The sequence below is a fragment of the Muscardinus avellanarius genome (genome assembly GCF_963383645.1).
Source record: "Muscardinus avellanarius genome assembly, chromosome: 14".
Lineage (NCBI taxonomy): Eukaryota > Metazoa > Chordata > Mammalia > Rodentia > Gliridae > Muscardinus > Muscardinus avellanarius.
Window position 1 is genome coordinate 92,204,265 of NC_137800.1, and position 15,989 is coordinate 92,220,253.

The 15,989-nt window shown below is 59.8% G+C and overlaps 1 protein-coding gene across 2 annotated transcripts in view; it reads right to left on the reverse strand.

Annotated features, from left to right (window-relative positions):
* Positions 1–455: 455 nt before the first annotated feature.
* MDGA1 (MAM domain containing glycosylphosphatidylinositol anchor 1) overlaps positions 456–15,989 on the reverse strand; it is a gene marked incomplete at both ends in the record, with an annotated part of 44,341 nt that continues 28,807 nt past the window's right edge. The window contains 11 exons of one of the 2 annotated variants that reach the window (XM_080710956.1): positions 456–547; positions 987–1,095; positions 1,207–1,337; positions 3,925–4,059; positions 4,331–4,483; positions 5,217–5,240; positions 5,835–6,012; positions 6,672–6,823; positions 7,913–8,197; positions 8,644–8,940; positions 13,118–13,447. In XM_080710956.1, the coding sequence (XP_080567082.1) occupies positions 456–547; positions 987–1,095; positions 1,207–1,337; positions 3,925–4,059; positions 4,331–4,483; positions 5,217–5,240; positions 5,835–6,012; positions 6,672–6,823; positions 7,913–8,197; positions 8,644–8,940; positions 13,118–13,447 (1,886 nt within the window). The remainder of the gene's footprint in view (positions 548–986; positions 1,096–1,206; positions 1,338–3,924; positions 4,060–4,330; positions 4,484–5,216; positions 5,241–5,834; positions 6,013–6,671; positions 6,824–7,912; positions 8,198–8,643; positions 8,941–13,117; positions 13,448–15,989) is intronic. The other variant, XM_080710957.1, reaches the window with a different exon arrangement.

Below are 15,989 nucleotides of genomic sequence, written 5' to 3' on the forward strand. Positions count from 1 at the left end.
AGAGTCCCACCGGCCCAGAGGCCCTGCTCCCCCCTTCTGGATCCCAGCGCATACGGGGCGGGGCGGGCTCCAGCAGCAGCCACTTCCAGCTCCTTGTGGCAAACACAGAGCCGGACTCTGGCCTTGAGTCAGGGACAGCAGAGAAAGTCAGAGAAACCAGACGCAGCCGGGAGGAGGCTTGGGTGGCGCCCAGGTCCCTGGGGCATCAGGCACCTTTCCTGCAAGTCCCCGTCTCCGCGGAGAAGGTGCTGGCAGGTCGGATAAAAACTTGTGCTTTAATAGACCTCTGTGTGAGTGTGCGTGTCAAACGACCGTCTCCAGGGCCTTGGTGCCGTCCTCCTGGTCAACGTGGGCCCTCCCTGGCAAGCCGGCCTCCCTGGCACCCCGGCGGGCGGGGGTCAGTCTTTGGTACGATGTAGACACTTTGGTTGCCGGGGCGGGGCGAGGGCCTCTGATCATCTCTGCCACGCCAGGAGGAGGATGGCCACGGGCCCCCAGAGCCGTGGGCTGGGCCGGCAAGGGGCTCCGCTGCCCCGCATCACCACCACTGTGATGGAGAGAGGGGGGACAGGCGGCCATCAGCTCTGGGAGGCAGGCCGGCCAGCCGCCGGAGGGTCCCCTTTGGGGGGCCTGAAGGTGGTCGTCCAAAACACAAACACACTTGCAAACACAGTGCTCCTGAGAGTCCCTGCCCTGAGACAGAGCAATCAGCCACCTTGGTTTCCTTATCTGTAAAATGGGTCTGGCAGCCTGGGCCACCGCAGAGGGCCTCGTGGGAATTGAACACAGTAACCCTCAGGCAGCGGGAGCTGTGAATACTGGAAAGGCCTTCCCGGGGCCACACCTGGAGCCGCAGGTCCACACACAGGTGCCTGGACAAGGGCACAGGAGAGCAGGACCTGGGCTTCTCGCTGGCCCCTGGGTCAGACACACCATTCCCGGCACCCATTCAGACAGCCGCCCACCCGCGCCTTCCCCGAGTGCACCTTTATTGGGATCCATCTGCTTCCGGGGACATTCTCCCCTCTTCAGGGTGACGTCGTCTATGGCGATATCCCCCAGGTAACCCGAGCCACGAACTCCCTCGAAAATAATCTGGGTGGGTCAGAGAGGAGAGCGTGGGTTAGGGCCCCGCCTGGCACCGGCTCCCCGCCCCCCCGGCCCACTCCCTGCCATCCCGGGCCTGGTGGCCCCGCCCAGCCTCACCTGGAAGGGCCCGCTGGGGTTGATGGGCACGTGGGCCTGCTGCCACACGTTTCCCTTGTTGCCGCTGAGCGACCACGCGTGTGTGTCCAGGGCCCCCTTGCTGCGGGACCGCACGAGCAGGTTGAGGGAGCCTGCGGGCGAGGAGACAGGCGTGAGGGCCGGCCAGGGCGCCGCCACTGCAGCAGAAGGCGCACACCCCATCCTGTCCCCAGCCTGTCAGCGATGCCCCGGTGCCACGGGACGAGGCCAGCGGCAGGCACTCTGTTCATCAGGATGGCTTGCAAATGCCGCCCTGGCGGTGACCCCACGCGCCACCCTCCCCCGTAGACGAGGGACCCTTCCCAGGGCCGTGAGACCCACATCTAAGCACAGAGCAGGGCTCCCCAAGAACAGAGCCGCGTGTGTCTCCCAGAGGTAGAGGAAGGGGCGTTAAATGTTTCGATACTTATTTGTAGGTTTTATGGATGAATAAAGGCACCCTTCCAGCCCAGGGCTTCTGTAAAGAGTTGAATTAAAGTAAGCGCTCAGTCCACATGCCGTACAGCTGTGGTCTCAGCATGAGATTCCAGAAGCCCTCACCTGGGCTGCTGAGCCATCTGCCCACAGCCACGGGGTCTGGAATTCTAGGGGTGCTGAGGGCCCCGGAATGGAAAGGAGGGGTGGCAGCTTGGCTGAGAGCGCCGGGCTGTGTCGACAGCCACCTCCGCCACAGCAACAGAGGCCTGGCTTGGTGGGAAGGGGAATCAATCTTAGACGGTGCCGGGTGGCTGGCATTGCCATGGCACGGCCCCCAAACAAAGCCACACCATCTGTGACACCAGACAGACAGACCCCCCCCCCCCTGCGGGGAGAGCCACCAAATGTTACCTGCCTAGGATGAAAGCAGTTGGCTGGGACTGAGGAGGGCGGCCAGACAGGGCCTGGGGACAGCTGGGGCCCAGCGCTGCCAGGCAGGGGGGAGCAGGGGCCGAGACAGCAGGAACCATCCCTCCCCAGCCGCGGGGAGGCCCAGGAGTGCTCCGCAGGAAGGATACTCCACTGTGGCTCAGGCAGGGACCGTGCACAGTGTCCTTAGGTCCTTACCAGCCCCAAGGGACCATCGTCTCCCACCCTGCTCAGAGATCCTACCGCTTTGGCCGCCCCAGGGTCCCGCATCAAGCCCTAACCTTTTCTCCCCACCACCCTGGTCCCAGGGCCTGACGGGGAAGCCAGCTTTTCTACTGCTCAAACGAAAGCTAAATTTCTGCTGCAGAGTGCCCTCTGCTCAGGGGCTTCCTGACAGCCCTTCTCAAGAGTCAGCCAGACTCCAAGACCCTCAACCCCTTAAGAAATTAAACAAATAAGCCATCCATGGGGGCGCACGCTTGTCATCCCAGCATTTGGGAGGCGGAGACAGGAGGATTGTGGTTCGCAGATAGCCTCAGCTACTTAGTGAGGCCCTTTGCAACTCAGTGACACCCTGCTTCAAAATAAAGAATAAAAATAGGGCTGGGGGTGTAGCTCGGAGGTAGAATGCCCCTGGGTTCCATCCCCAGTATTGAGAAAAAAAAACCAAACAAACAGAGAATACTGTGTATAAAATGGGAGGGTGGGGGGAAAGAGTGTGTGTGAGTGTGTGTGTGTGTGTGTGTGTGTGTGTGTGTGTGTGTGTGTGTATCAGCTTCCACAGGCATTCAGCGTTCCTGAAAATGCTCTCCAGCTCTGGCCTGTGGGCGGCCTCTGGAAAGGCCGCCTCTGCTCCAGGGGCAAAAGGGCTGCCATGGGGTGGGTGTCTCATTTTGCCTCTTTTGAACCTTCTCAACCAGGTGAAATTTATTACTTTTCCATGAATACACACACAAAAATAAGAACTGTCATTTCTACAGCAGAGCCCCCATGGCCGTGTCCCAGAGCCGGTCAGGCCTCCCTGTTACCAGCTGTCTGGGCCCAGCGTGTCTCCCTTGGCTGTAGGTACCGAGGGGGAGGGTACGTCCTCTCCCCCCTGCAGGCCTTAGGTGGCCCAGGATGACTGGCTCCGCAGTGGTGTCCCCCAAGGGCGGGCCTCAAGCACAGCCCCTCCCTGGGAGCTCGACCTCCTCTCACATCCCTACAGAAGCACCCTCCAGTCCTGCAGCTCAGGACTGGCGAAGCCACACAGGCCTGGGTTGTTGTTCTGTGTGGTCCCGGGTAGGTGTTAATCTCTGAGTCATAAGGCCGTCGCCTGGCACCGTGGGAGGCACTGTATCCGCCAGTGTGGCATCCTGCGGCTTCTGCAGAGCTTCTGTCCAGCCCGCCTGTCCTACTCAGCCTTCCGCCTGCCTTTCCCCTCTCTCTCTCTCTCTCTCTCTCTCTCTCTCTCTCTCTCTCTCTCTCTTCCTTTTGAGGTCCTGGGGATTGAACCCAGGGGTGCCCTACCACTCAACCGTACTCCTCAGATCTTTTTATTTTTCATTTTGCAACGTGGGCTCACTAGGTTGCTGAGGTCAGCCTTGAACCTGCCATCCTCCTCCCTCAGCCTCCCAGGTCCTGGGATTACAGGCCTGGCTCTGCCGGGGCCTCTTATCTTGAAGATACTCTGGAAGCCCCGATCATGATCATCTCCAACCTCAGGCAGCTGGCCTCTGCCTTCCCTGGCCAACCTACAGACTACACCCCGCCAAGGACCAGGGCGGAAGCTCTGGCGCCCAGCGGCCCTGCCCTCCCCCTGGGCACACGCTCGGGACGGCGGGTCGGACTCACCGATGTGCTTCCCGTACATGTGGTAGAAGAAAGACACGCAGTAGAACTTGGCGCTGGCATTGTAGAGGGGGCTCACCAGCCTGGCGCGGTCCCCCAGCTCCCGCGGCCTCGAGGTCTCAATGAACATGTAGTAACCTGCGGGGAAGGAGATGCAGCTCCCCCTCCGTCGCCGGCCCAGCCCTCTCTGCCCACCCTCCAGCGCCCTGTCTTGCCCAGAGCAGCCTGGCCGGAGCCCACGAGTCCTGAGCTCCTGGCCACTTCTTCCTGCTCCTTAGTCAGGGCGGAGATCTGTCCCCCTCAGGCTCCCCAAGGACGGGGCTATGCTCCCTCAGACTGGGGCTCCCTGAGCCGGGCCTGGCCCGCGCCCTCTGCGCCTCCGCCCTGCTGCAGGGTCCTCCATCCTCACCCTCAGGGGTGCCGCTGATGTCCATGGGGGGGCCAGTGTTGGGGGAGCGCTTGGGGTTCTGGGTCAGTGCGTTCTGCCGCGTCCAGTCAAAGTTGTCGGTGAGGTCCTGGGTGTAGCCGCAGATCTTCACGTCTTCAAAGTGGCAGGTGTTGTCTGTATGGAGGGTGGGGTGAGACGGGAGGGGCCGCCCTTCCCGGCCTTGCACCCCTGAGCTAGGGGCCGGGGCTTCAGGGCTCGAAGGCCAGGCAGCCAGGCCTACAGCTCCCACCCCAAAATAATGACAGTAGACACATGAAACGCAGTGCGTGTGATCCAAAGGAAATCAATTATATTGAAATAAAGCCGTCAAAACATTTTTTATAATTTGTTATATAGTAACTGGGCCTGTTTATTGTCTAATTAAATACAAAATCTCTTGTTGGGGCTAATGATCGCTGTGGTTTTTAAATACCAGTGAATGTAATGATATTTAGAGGTGTCTGTTAACAACCATAGGTGACAGGACATCGGCTTTCTGCTGGTGACAGTCATGGTACCGACTGTGCTACTGTGGTTTGTGGCCAACATCCATCACTGAAAGGTGCTGAATTTCCACAAGACGTCGGGGAAAGTCAAGAAATGACAGTAGCCCCTCCAGGTTCTGCACGCAGACCCTGCGGGGTCCATGGGCCGCGGCTTAGGGTCCCTGCCCAGGCACGGGGGGGGGGGGTGAGCCCGCCTCCTCCTGTTTTCCCCCATCACCACCCAGACTGTAAGTCCAGAATGCCTGGCAACACGGGAAGAAGCTGTTTTCTCTCTGGGCGTCTCCCCAGGGGCCTCCCTTTCTCCCAGCAGGAGCTCCGCTTCCCTACAGGGAAGGAGAGGTCACAGGGCGCAAGGGTCTCACCTGACAGATTGGGAGAGTTGATGGCTGAGAAAGCAAGGGAAGCAAATCAGAACGGAGTGTGGGGCTGTGCAGGGGTGCCTGCGCCCGGGAGGGGCAGCCAGGGTCACAGGGGAGCCACAGGAGTCCCCGCCCGACGGCTGCCCGCCCCACCGCCCATCGCCACCCATCGCCGCCCGCATCACCTGCGCCCGGGAAGGGGCAGCCAGGGTCACAGGAGTCCCCGCCCGATGGCTGCCCCCCCCCCCCGTCACCTGTGCCCGGGAGGGGCAGCCAGGGTCACAGGGGAGTCACAGGAGTCCCCGCCCCCCCCCAACGGCTGCCCGCCCCAACCCCACCACCGCCCCTGTCACCTGCCCCTGGGAGGGGCAGCCAGGGTCACAAGGGAGTCACAGCAGTCCCCGGCCCGAGATGGGCTGCCCGCCCCACTGCCGCCCGTGTCACCTGCGCCCGGGAAGGGGCAGCCAGGGTCACAGGGGAGCCACAGGACTCCCCGCCCCACCGCCGCCCCGTCACCTGCGCCTGTTCACCTGCGCCCGGGAAGGGGCAGCCAGGGTCACAAGGGGAGTCACAGCAGTCCCCGCCCGAGGGCTGCCGCCCCACCGCTGCCCTGTCACCTACGCTCTGTGTAGTGGATGGTGCGGGAAGCCACGTCGCCAGCCCCGAAGGTGGTGTAGGGGGTGAGGCGGACCTCGTAGCTGTGGGGCACGCGGAGGTCAGTGAGCAAGTACTCCAGCAGCTGCCCCTTCTCCACACGCCGCACCGGGATGGCCTTGACCACGGCGTTGTGCTGGTTCAACTGTGGACACAGGGAGGCCCCAGATGCCCGGCAGCCCAGGCCCTGCAGGACTTGGCGGGAGGGTGGGCGAGGGGCGGGAGGAGCAAAGGCCTGGGGAAGGAGACCCTCGCTTCCCTCTTCTGCAAGAGGGCACAATCGCCCTCCTGGGTCCTCCACCAGGACTGTCGGGGATTGAACAATTGATGTGTGTTGGGCACTGTGCTAAGGGTTTGGTCCTTATTAATTAATCCAACTCCCAATAGCAATCCTAAGAAACACATTATTAAAAACACCCCTGCTTTTACAAATAAGAAAACAAAGCCAAAGAGATACAAGCTTGACCACGCTCGTTCAAGGCTGGATTCCCACCTGGCGGTGCCCCAGAACCACTGCTTCCCAAGCTAGGCAGAAGCCCCTGGAATTAGACTGGGTGCGGGGCTGCAGGGATCTGGCCTTGCAAGGTAGAGGCCCCGGTGAGCACAGCTGACTCCCCCATGAGCCCCACCAGGCTGGCCCAGCTCCTAGGCCGTGCCGCGGCTGGACGGGCAGTGCCTGGAGGCTCCGGCTCCTGCTACTGCCAACAGAACACGTTTTCCCGGCTCCCCAGAGCCGCCTAGAGGGTCGGCGTGCACACGCCTATCTGTCTCGGCATCTCCGGCCCGCCTGGCCCGTGTGCCCACCTGGCGGACACTGAGTCTGTAGTTGAGCACAGGGTCGACGGCGTCCGGCTCCCTCTGCGTCCACTGCAGCACGTAGGAGTAGTTCTTGGACAGCTTGTGGCTGCGGGTGGGGTTGGGGGTGTCGAAGTAAAACTCCGGGCTGTAGGCCTTGGCTAGGAGGGCGGGGAGCGGGCGGGCCATGGGGAAGACAGGGAGGGGGGACACCGGAGGGTGTGGGCAGAGGGACAGGGTGTTGTGAGGAGAGGGGGTGGCGGGATTGGGGGAGAGAGAGTGAGGGGTTAGAAGGTGGAGATGGAGACCGGATTGGTGGCAACAGAGAGGGAAGGTGGAGAGAAAGAGAAGGGGAGAGTTGGGGGCACAGGGAAGGAGCGTCAGGGAGGATTGGGGAAGACAGAGAGAAGGGTTGAGAGGCCAGGAAGAGGAAACGGGGAGAGGCGGGGCGTGGGAGTGCGGGGACAGTGGGAGGCCAGGATGTCACGGGGCCTCTGGCTGGCAGTGCTGAGTGGGGGGCTGCTGCTGGGCGGAGGACTGCGGCCAGCTGGGGTTGCTTGGAAACCCGGGGTGCAGTGGAGAGGGGCAGGCAGCCTGTGGCTCCCCTCCAGGGAGTGCGGGCTTCAAGCAGGGGGAGGGGTATAGTTGGCAGCCGCGGTGGTCCTCTGTGTCCCCCTGAGCCCTCTCCAAAGCCATTTCTGACCCCTCCTAGACTGATTTGATGTATAGCTGGGGCTGAGAGGGTTTCTGGGCACCAAACACCTGCACCTCTAAGTGTGGCGGCTGGCCGGCCCAGCATCATCACCCTCACACCCGGAGAAGCTGCTGAGGGTGGGGGGTGGGGGGCCCCTTCCCGGCCCCTTCCCGCTTCTAAGCAGCGGCCCTGGAGGCCGAGGGACAGGAAAGGAGGTCCTGAGACGGTCCCGCCCGGTTTGGTGGGCGGGGTTCCAGGGACGGAAGCAGAGCTGGGATTGGATGAGGCTGCAGGGGGTGGAGCCTGGCGTTGTGTGGGCGGGACCACGGAGCAGGTGGGGGCTGGGCTTAGAGGGGCGTGGCTGTAAGAGGCCATGAAAGAGGCGGGGCCTAGGGCAGGGCAGGCGGGGCTAGAGCGGGGAGGGCCGGACCTAGAGGGGCGTGCGCGGAGTGTCCGAAGGGCGGCGGGGTCAGTACCCGGCTCCTGCCTGGGGTGCAGAGGGGCTTCCGCACCGGTGGGCTCCCCGCGGGCGTGGCGGGGTCGACGGGACGCTCACCCGAGACCTGGAAGAGGCAGGCGGCCGAGCCCACGTCGTTGGAGACCGTGCACTCGTAGGGGCCGCTGCTGTCGCGGGTCAGGGCGTCCAGGCGCAGCTCGGCGTGGTCCGCGGCCTCGGCGGCGGCGGGGACCCCCGGCGGCGGCGGCAGCAGCTGCCCCTTGAAGCGCCACACGGCCGAGGCGATGCGCTGGGGGCCGCCCCGCAGGAGCGAGCAGCGCAGCTGCACCGGCCGGCCCAGCGCCTGGCGCACGTCCTGCGAGCCGGGCTCCACCTCGGGCGGGTCTGGGGGGCGGGGCGCGTCAGCGGGGCCCCTGGGCGGCCCCCAGGCCACCACCCCGCCAGGGCCCTCCCCACGCCGGGCCAGCCAGGCGGTGGTGGGTCCAGAGGCCACCTCCCTGGCTGCGGTTTGGGGCAGGTTACTTCTCTGTGCCGCCCCCCCCCCATTTGCTAAGAGGGTAGGGCGGGGATATTAGGGCCTATATCCTCAGCTGCAGAAGGCAACGGGAGTGCATGGATTAAAACACCCCCCCCCCCGTGGTGGCGCACGCTTGTACTCCCAGCATTAGCGAGGCTGAGGCAGGAGGGTGGCGCTTCCAGGGCAGCCTCCGCTACTTGGGGAGGGCTCTGCAACGCAGTGAGACCCGGGTCGGACGTGTCCGGGTCCCCGGGCCGTGCCCCTGGCTGGGCGCGTGGGCAGGGCCGCAGACCGCGGCGCCATGGGCACTCACACTGCACGACCAGCTGCACCTGGGCCTCGCGCGGCCGCACGTTGAAGCCGTTGTAGCGCGCCGTCTGGCAGCGGTAGGTGCCGCCCATGTCGCGGCTCACGCGCTCCAGCCGCAGCCTCCCGTCGGGGGTCTCCTCCAGGGCCAGCCCCGAGGGCAGCAGGGCGGCCTCCTTGTCCACGCGCGACCAGAGCACGGGCGGCCGCGGCTTGCCTCGCACCTCGCACTGCAGCTCGGCGGCCGCGCCCTCGCGCACCGTCACCACCGCCCTGCCCTTGGGGACGCTGATGGCCGGCGGCACTGCGGAGGGCCAGGGCGTTAGTCTGCCCTCCCTCCGCCGGGCAGACCTCCCCAGCCCCAGCAGCCTTCCCCCGCCGGGAGCACTCAGCCTTCACGCGAGCCTTCCTCCTTCCTCCCTTCCCTTTCTTTCTTTCTTGTGCTGGGGGTTGAACCCAGGGCATTCTACCTCTGCGCTAAGCCCCCAGCCCTAGTTTTTATTCTTAATTTTGCAACAGGGTCTCACTGGGTTGCAGAGGGCCTCACTAAGTAGCTGAGGCTGGCCATCCTCCTGTCTCAGCCTCCCGAGTGATGGGAGTACAAGTGTGCGCCCCACGCCCGGCTCTCCACATGCATTCCTACTACATCTTCTCTCAGACCCCTTTCTCCTAACCCCAGGCTTGCACTAGTTTAAGGCCTCTGCCTTTCCTCGTCAGAAGTGTGATCGCGGACCACTAGTCTGTCCCCCATCCTCACCCTTCATTTTTAATGATAAAATATTTAATGATAAAATGCATTTTAATTTGCTTTTAATTCATTTCGTGTCTGAAGTGTTATCGCCGACTGCTAGTCTATCCCCCCGGCATCCTTGCCCTTGATATTTAATGATAAAATGCATGGGTGCATTTCAATTTGTTTCAAGTGGAATGGGATGGGCCCAGGGAGGTCTTCAGATGACTCTTCGTGTGGGAAGCAGATGCTTGTTTTTCCACAGGAATAAGGACAACACCTTGCCTAGGCTACTTGGGCTACATGATCAAATTCTGGCCAGTGGCCGGGCGTGGTGGCACACATTTGTAATCCCCACGCTTGGGAGGCAGAGACAGGAATGGATCGTGCAGGTTCGAACCCAGCCTCACTGGCTTGAGACCCTGTTTCCAAATAAAAATATAAAATAGGTCTGGGAGTGTAGCCTGGAGGTATAAGGGTTTCCAGGAACCCCAGTACCACCAAAGGAAAAAAAATCTGGCCAGTGTGGGATGAAGGAAAATAAAGGCCTTTTCAAAAGAGGCTGAGCCCTGCGTGGTGGTGCACACCTGGAATCCCAGACCTCGGGAGGCCAAGAAAGGAGATCACAGGAAACCAGCCTCAGCAATTTAACAAGACTCCCAGCAACCTCTGAGACCCTGTTTCAAAATAAATAAAACAGGGCTGGGGGTGTTTCTTGGAAGGAGAATGCCCCTGGGTTCAGTCTCAGGTACCGGAGGAGGAGGAAGAGGGGGAGGGGAAGGTGATGGCCACCTTCCTCCTCCCTGCAGGCCACAGTCAGGTCCCTGGCTGCTGCTGAACAGTGACCGTGGGCGGGAGGGGGCGTACCCCCGAGGTGGCAGGCAGGCCAGGTGGAGGCTGGAGCCTCGGCCACCGCAGCGGCACCAACTGCTCGCCAAGCGCGCTCCCGCGGGAGGCGGCCATGCACATCTAGGTTGGCTCTTCCCTGAGGTGCTGGGGTCCAAACAGGCCTCCAGCCCAGGCTACCAGTAGAGGTCTTGTTAGACACGGGTGAACCTAATCCAGGCCGGCGCTCTGCCTCCTGGGCCTTGTGAGGAATCTTCCGGGTCTCACCTGCTACGCCATGGAGCAATTAAAAGGCACCTTGCGCTTTATCATTAAGCCTTAAACAAAGGGCATTCGTAAGAACTCTAGGAGGCCCGCTCCGGCCCAGGTGCCCCCTTAGCACAAGCCGCACCCCGTCAGCGTTTATCTACCTGCCACGCGTCGGGCGGCTTCAGCTCTGCAGCTCTCTGTGTATTTCCCCAGGTCTAAATCATTCCCTTTCCAGGGGCTCTTTAAAAGCATGCATGCCCCAGGCAACATCCAGAGCCTCTTCCTCACATCTGAAACATCCCGTTCCCGGCCCTCCGGCCACGTGTGTGCACACACGCGCACACGCGCGCGCACACACACACGCTAACAGCATCTCTGCCTCCCAGCCCACAGCTGTGCCCCGGGGGTAAAGCATACATCCTCTCCTCTGCAAACAAGACCCTCAGACTCCACCTCTGCCACCCCAGCCTTCTCGGCTTCCCTCTGTGTCCCCCGTGTAGGGTATTTTTTTTTTGTACTGGGGATTGAACCCAGAGGCGGTCTACCTCTCAGCTCCACCTGCACCCCTTTTTATTTTTTGTTTTGAAACAGGGTCTCACTAGGTTGCTGATGCTGTCCTCAAACCTGTGACCCTCCTATCTCAGCCTCCCAAGTATTAGGGTCACAGGCGTGCACCACCACGCCAGCTAGGGTCCACCTTCCCTGGACACAAGTCTCCTCACTTGGGGGAATCCCCGCATTCTTTCTGCCTCTTGAGACTTTTCCTGTCCTATCACCCTGATTGGCAAATTCCAAGGCTCCCCCCAAAGCTCACATCGGACACACCTCCTCTGAGAAGCCTCCTGATCCCCCCCGGCAGCCTGGTGCCTCTAGTGCCCCCAGGATGCTGATGACGGCTCCCCTACTTCCTGGCTGTATTTCCAGGGCTTGGCCCCCATGCCTTTGTCCCACCAGGCAGAGCTCGGTGGAAGGAGCTGTGGTCCAGTTCACAAGAGGAGCCTGTGGGAGCCGCGGCGTTCTGGTCCTCTCCTGAGGCCCAGGCCCCTCCCAGGAGCCTCTCCTGACCTCGCCAGCCGTGCGGGCTCTCCCCTGGTGCCCAGGTCAGGGGGGGGGGGTCTCTGGAGCCACCTGGTCTAACCTTCCGCAGAGAGACCGGGCCAGAGAGCCGAAGGAGGAAAGGCGCATCGTGGTGGGGCCTCATCTCTGCATCTGGTCACAAGCTTAGCTGGCCAAGGTCAGCCCGCTTCCGGTAGGAGGCGCTGGGGCCGAGACAAGGCCCTGGAGACCCCCCAGAGCTCCCTCTGAAGCAGGCATTCTCGTGTGGATGCTGCCGAGGGGCCGGGAGCCCGCGCTGAAGTCAGACCACCAGGCTCTGAGCCCTGCTCCACCGCGCTGGCGAGTGACCTCAGCTAAGCCTCTCCACTTTTCTTTTTCTTTTCTTTTTTTTTGTGTGTGTGGTACTGGAGATTGTACCCAGGGGCATTCCACCTCTGAGCTGCACCCTCAGCCTTATTTTACTTTTTATTTGGAAGCAGGGCCTCACTAAGTAGCTGAGGCCGGCCGTGAACCTGCGACCCTCCGCTCTCAGCCTCCCCAGTGCTGGGATTGCAAGTGTGCGCCTGGTGCTTTCTAACGCTTGCTGAGCCCACGTTTCTTCAACTGTAAACTGAGGTGAACTGCTACCCATAAGGTAAATCACAAAAGTTATACAATATAAAATAATCAGGACACATAATAAACAATAAATGTCAGCAATCATCTCGTTGTTATTTTCTTATTATTGGACCAATGACCCAAGCTTTCCGTGGCTTGTTATGGGCTCATATTTTGAAGTCTTGGTACCCAGTTGCTCAGAATGTGACTGTATTTGCCTTTAAGGAAGGAATGAAGAACCAGGCACGTGGCGGAGACCTGTCATTCCAGTGCTTGGGAGGCTGGGACAGGAGGATCTCTGGTTCATGGCCAGCCTTGACAACTTGGCTAGCCTCTGGTAAAAATGGCTGGGGGCAGGTGGGGCTCAGAGGTAGGATGCCCCTGGGTTCAATCCCCAAGGACTGGGGGGTGGCTCCTCCCTGACCCAGGTGTCTTATAAGGGGGGAAGAGGAGGACACAGACACGCACATAAAAAAGACCATATGAAGAGAGAAGAAACTCGTGTCCGAGCTGAGAAGACCCCAGAAGGACCAGTACTGCCAATCGCCTGGTCTGACTCTGCCTCCAGCCCCGTGAGAAACACATCTCTGTTGAAGCCGCTCTCTGTGCAACCCTAGCAAAGGGTCGGCCTACAGGGCGGCCGGCTGGCCCTGCCCACCTCCCGGCTCATGGGTGGCCGATGCACCTTGCTGCCCTCCTCGGCCCTCTGCTCTCCCCCACCCCTGCCTGGCTCTCCTTTGCCTAGTAAACTCCTGACCCTCCCTCAAACCTCAGGACAAAACATTCTATCCTAGGAAATTCTAGACCTCCCGAATCACCGTTTGCAGGGAAGTATTTATTTGTAAAACTATGAAAAAATGTTTCCCTTCCTCCTAAGCGCCATGAGGGCAGAGCGGGGTGTTCCTGCCGCTCTACTGCAGGGCCGAGCGCCCCGACGCCCTGTGGCTCGCTCTGCCCCCCCAAGCCGCGCGCCGCATCTCCCCCGCGCCCGGCAGCTGCCCACCTGTCTCGGAGGAGATGTTGACCTCGACGCTGAGGTCGGGCACGGGCGCCCCCGGGAAGGAAGCCACGCACAGGTAGGTGCCGTAGTCGCTGAAGTGCAGGTCGATGAGCTCCAGGCTGCTGGTGACGGCGGGCAGCTCGGGGTCGTTGCGGGTCACCAGCAGCCTCTTGGACATACGCGCCGGCTTGCCGTTCTTGAACCACTGGTAGGCCACCTTCTCCTGGGGCACCGCATCCACGTGGCACGACAGCTTCAGGTCCTGCCCCAGCTGGATGCTCTCACTCTCCTTGATCGCGTCGGGCGTGATCTGGAACGTGGCGTTCTTCATGGCTGCACGGTGGGAGGGCGGGGTGACGGGCTGGCCCCAGGCCACCCGGCCCAGCTTCCCCCTAATGCTGGTGGGGCGCTGAACACCCAGGAGAAGCCGCCGCCGCTCACTGCTGGGAACTGGGCCAGCCTCGCTCAGACTCGGTTTGAGTTTTGTCGTATTTTGTCTTGGGTAGTGGGAATTGGACCCAGGGGCATTCTACCTCCGAGCTACACCCCCAGCCCTATGTTTTTATTCTTTATTTTATTTATTTATTTATTTATTTTTTGTGTGTGTGTGTGTGTGTGTGGTACTGAGAGTGGAATCCAGGGGGTTTTCTACCTCTGAGCTATACTCCCAGACCTATTTCATACTTTATTTGGAAACAGGGCCTCACTAAGTAGCTGAGGCTGGCTTCGAACCTGTGTCTCAGCTTCCCAAGTGCTGGGATTACAAGTGTGCGCCACCACGCCCAGCTTTTATTCTTTACTTTGAAACAGGGTCTCACTGAGTTGCAGAGGGCCTCACTAAGTAGCTGAGGCTGTCCGTAAACTGTGATCCTCCTGTCTCTGCCTCCTGAATGCTGGGATTACATGTGTGCGCCACCACGCCTGGCTTCCCTAGGCCTTTTGATGTTTTATTTTGAAACAGGGTCTTGCTAAGTCGCTGAGGTTGTCCTCAAACCGGTCATCTTCCTGTCTTAGCCTCCCAAGTGCTGGGGCTGCAGGTGTGCACTGTTACGCCCAGCTGTGGTTTCAATTCATAAAAGCTCATGGCAGGCCAGATGCACTGGTGCACACCTATGATCCCAGTATAGGAGGCGGAGACAGGAGGATGGCAGGTTTGAGGGCAGTCTCAGCAACATAGCAAGACCTTGTATCAAAATAAATACATGAAAAGGGCTGGGAGTATAGCTGCTACTTAGCGAGGCCCTTTACAACTCAGTGGGACCCTGTTTCAAAATAAAGACTAACAAATAGGGCTGGGGTATAGCTCAGAGGGAGAATGCCCCCTGGGTTCCATCCCCAGGGCCACACACACACAAAAAGGGCGGGGAGTGTAAAGTGATCTGGGCAATGATTCCAGGCCTTGCAGATGGGGCCTTGTTGGCGAGGCCCTGTTCTGAGCTCTGCACCCCGATTCATTCAGTGAGCAGGCCCGCTAAGCTCCAGGGAAGGTGCTTCACTGTCCCCGTTTCACAAGAGAGGGAACGGGGCTCAGGCGGCTTAACCCACGTTTCCAAAGCACCTTTGACCACTAGCCTGCTTTTGCTTTTACTTTTATTTTGGTTTTAAACTTGGAAGATGCAAAATGCCAGCGAGAAGCAGCACAACCTAGCGATTCTGCGGAGTGGACCAAGGGCGCTGGGACAATTAGTTGGCACATTTTTCCCTTTTATGCTGTTTGACTCTTTGCCACAAGTTTGTGTGGTTTTATAGTAATAAAAGACCAATATAATTATCTCACACAATTATATAAAACACAGAGTTTAGAAAGAAAACACGAGACTGGCCTCTTTTTAAAAGAGGGATCTTGTCTGAAGTAAGTCCAGAGTCAGAGCTCTCCGTGGGTCAGGCGTTAGCTGGACAGGGCTGGCGTGAGCGCTGGGCGGGGCGGGGCGGGGCGGGCCTCACCACCCTTCTAAAGGCCAGAGGCAATCAGGTGGAGGGAAAGCTCTTCTAATGGGAAAAGCAGCATCAAAGGGAAAGCAGTCATCAGCCCAAATCCTGTTACTTTTTCTCCATCTAAGTCAAGGGTCAGAGACGGCTGGCTGGCTGGCTAGCGAGCCCGACCGGCTAGTGAGACGTCAAAGGGAAGCCAGCTACTCTCAGCAGAGCGTGGCAGCCAGAGACTTTCAGAGCTGGGGCCAGGCTCGGTGGTGCATATCTGTAACCCAGTATCAGGAGGCTGAGACTGGAGGATCACAGGTTCAAGACCAGCCTCAGCAACCTGGCGAGACCCTGCTTCAGAATAAAATAGCCTGGCGTGGTGGGCACGCTGGTCATCCCCGCGCTCGGGAGGCGGAGACAGGAGGATTGCGCAGGTTCAGAGCCAGCCGCACTGGCTTAAGAGACCCTGTTTCCAAATAAAAAAGTATAAAATAGGTCTGGGAGTGTAGCCCAGAGGTAGAAGGGCTTCCAGGAACCACAGTACCACCAAAAATAAATAAATAAATAAATAAATAAACAAAATAGCTCAGAGGTAGAATGCCTCTGGGTTCAATTCCCAGTACCACAAAAAATAAAAATAAAAAGAGTAGAGATGAGGACAAGCCTGGATCTTAAAAAAAAAAAAAAAAAAAAAAAAACAACTAAAGCTACACAAGCAAAATAGTTGAAAGCTTTCTCCTTAAATCACAGTAGCAAAATCAAGGCCACGGTGAGCAGCCAGGGGCATTCTACCACTGAGCTACACTCCCAGCCCCGTTTTTCTTTTTTTTTTTTTTTTTGGTGGTACTGGGATTTCTAGAAGCCCTTCTAACTCTGGGCTACACTCCCAGACCTATTTTTACGTTTTTTTAAAATTTGGAAACAGGGTCTCCTAAGCCAGTGCACGCGGCTGGCT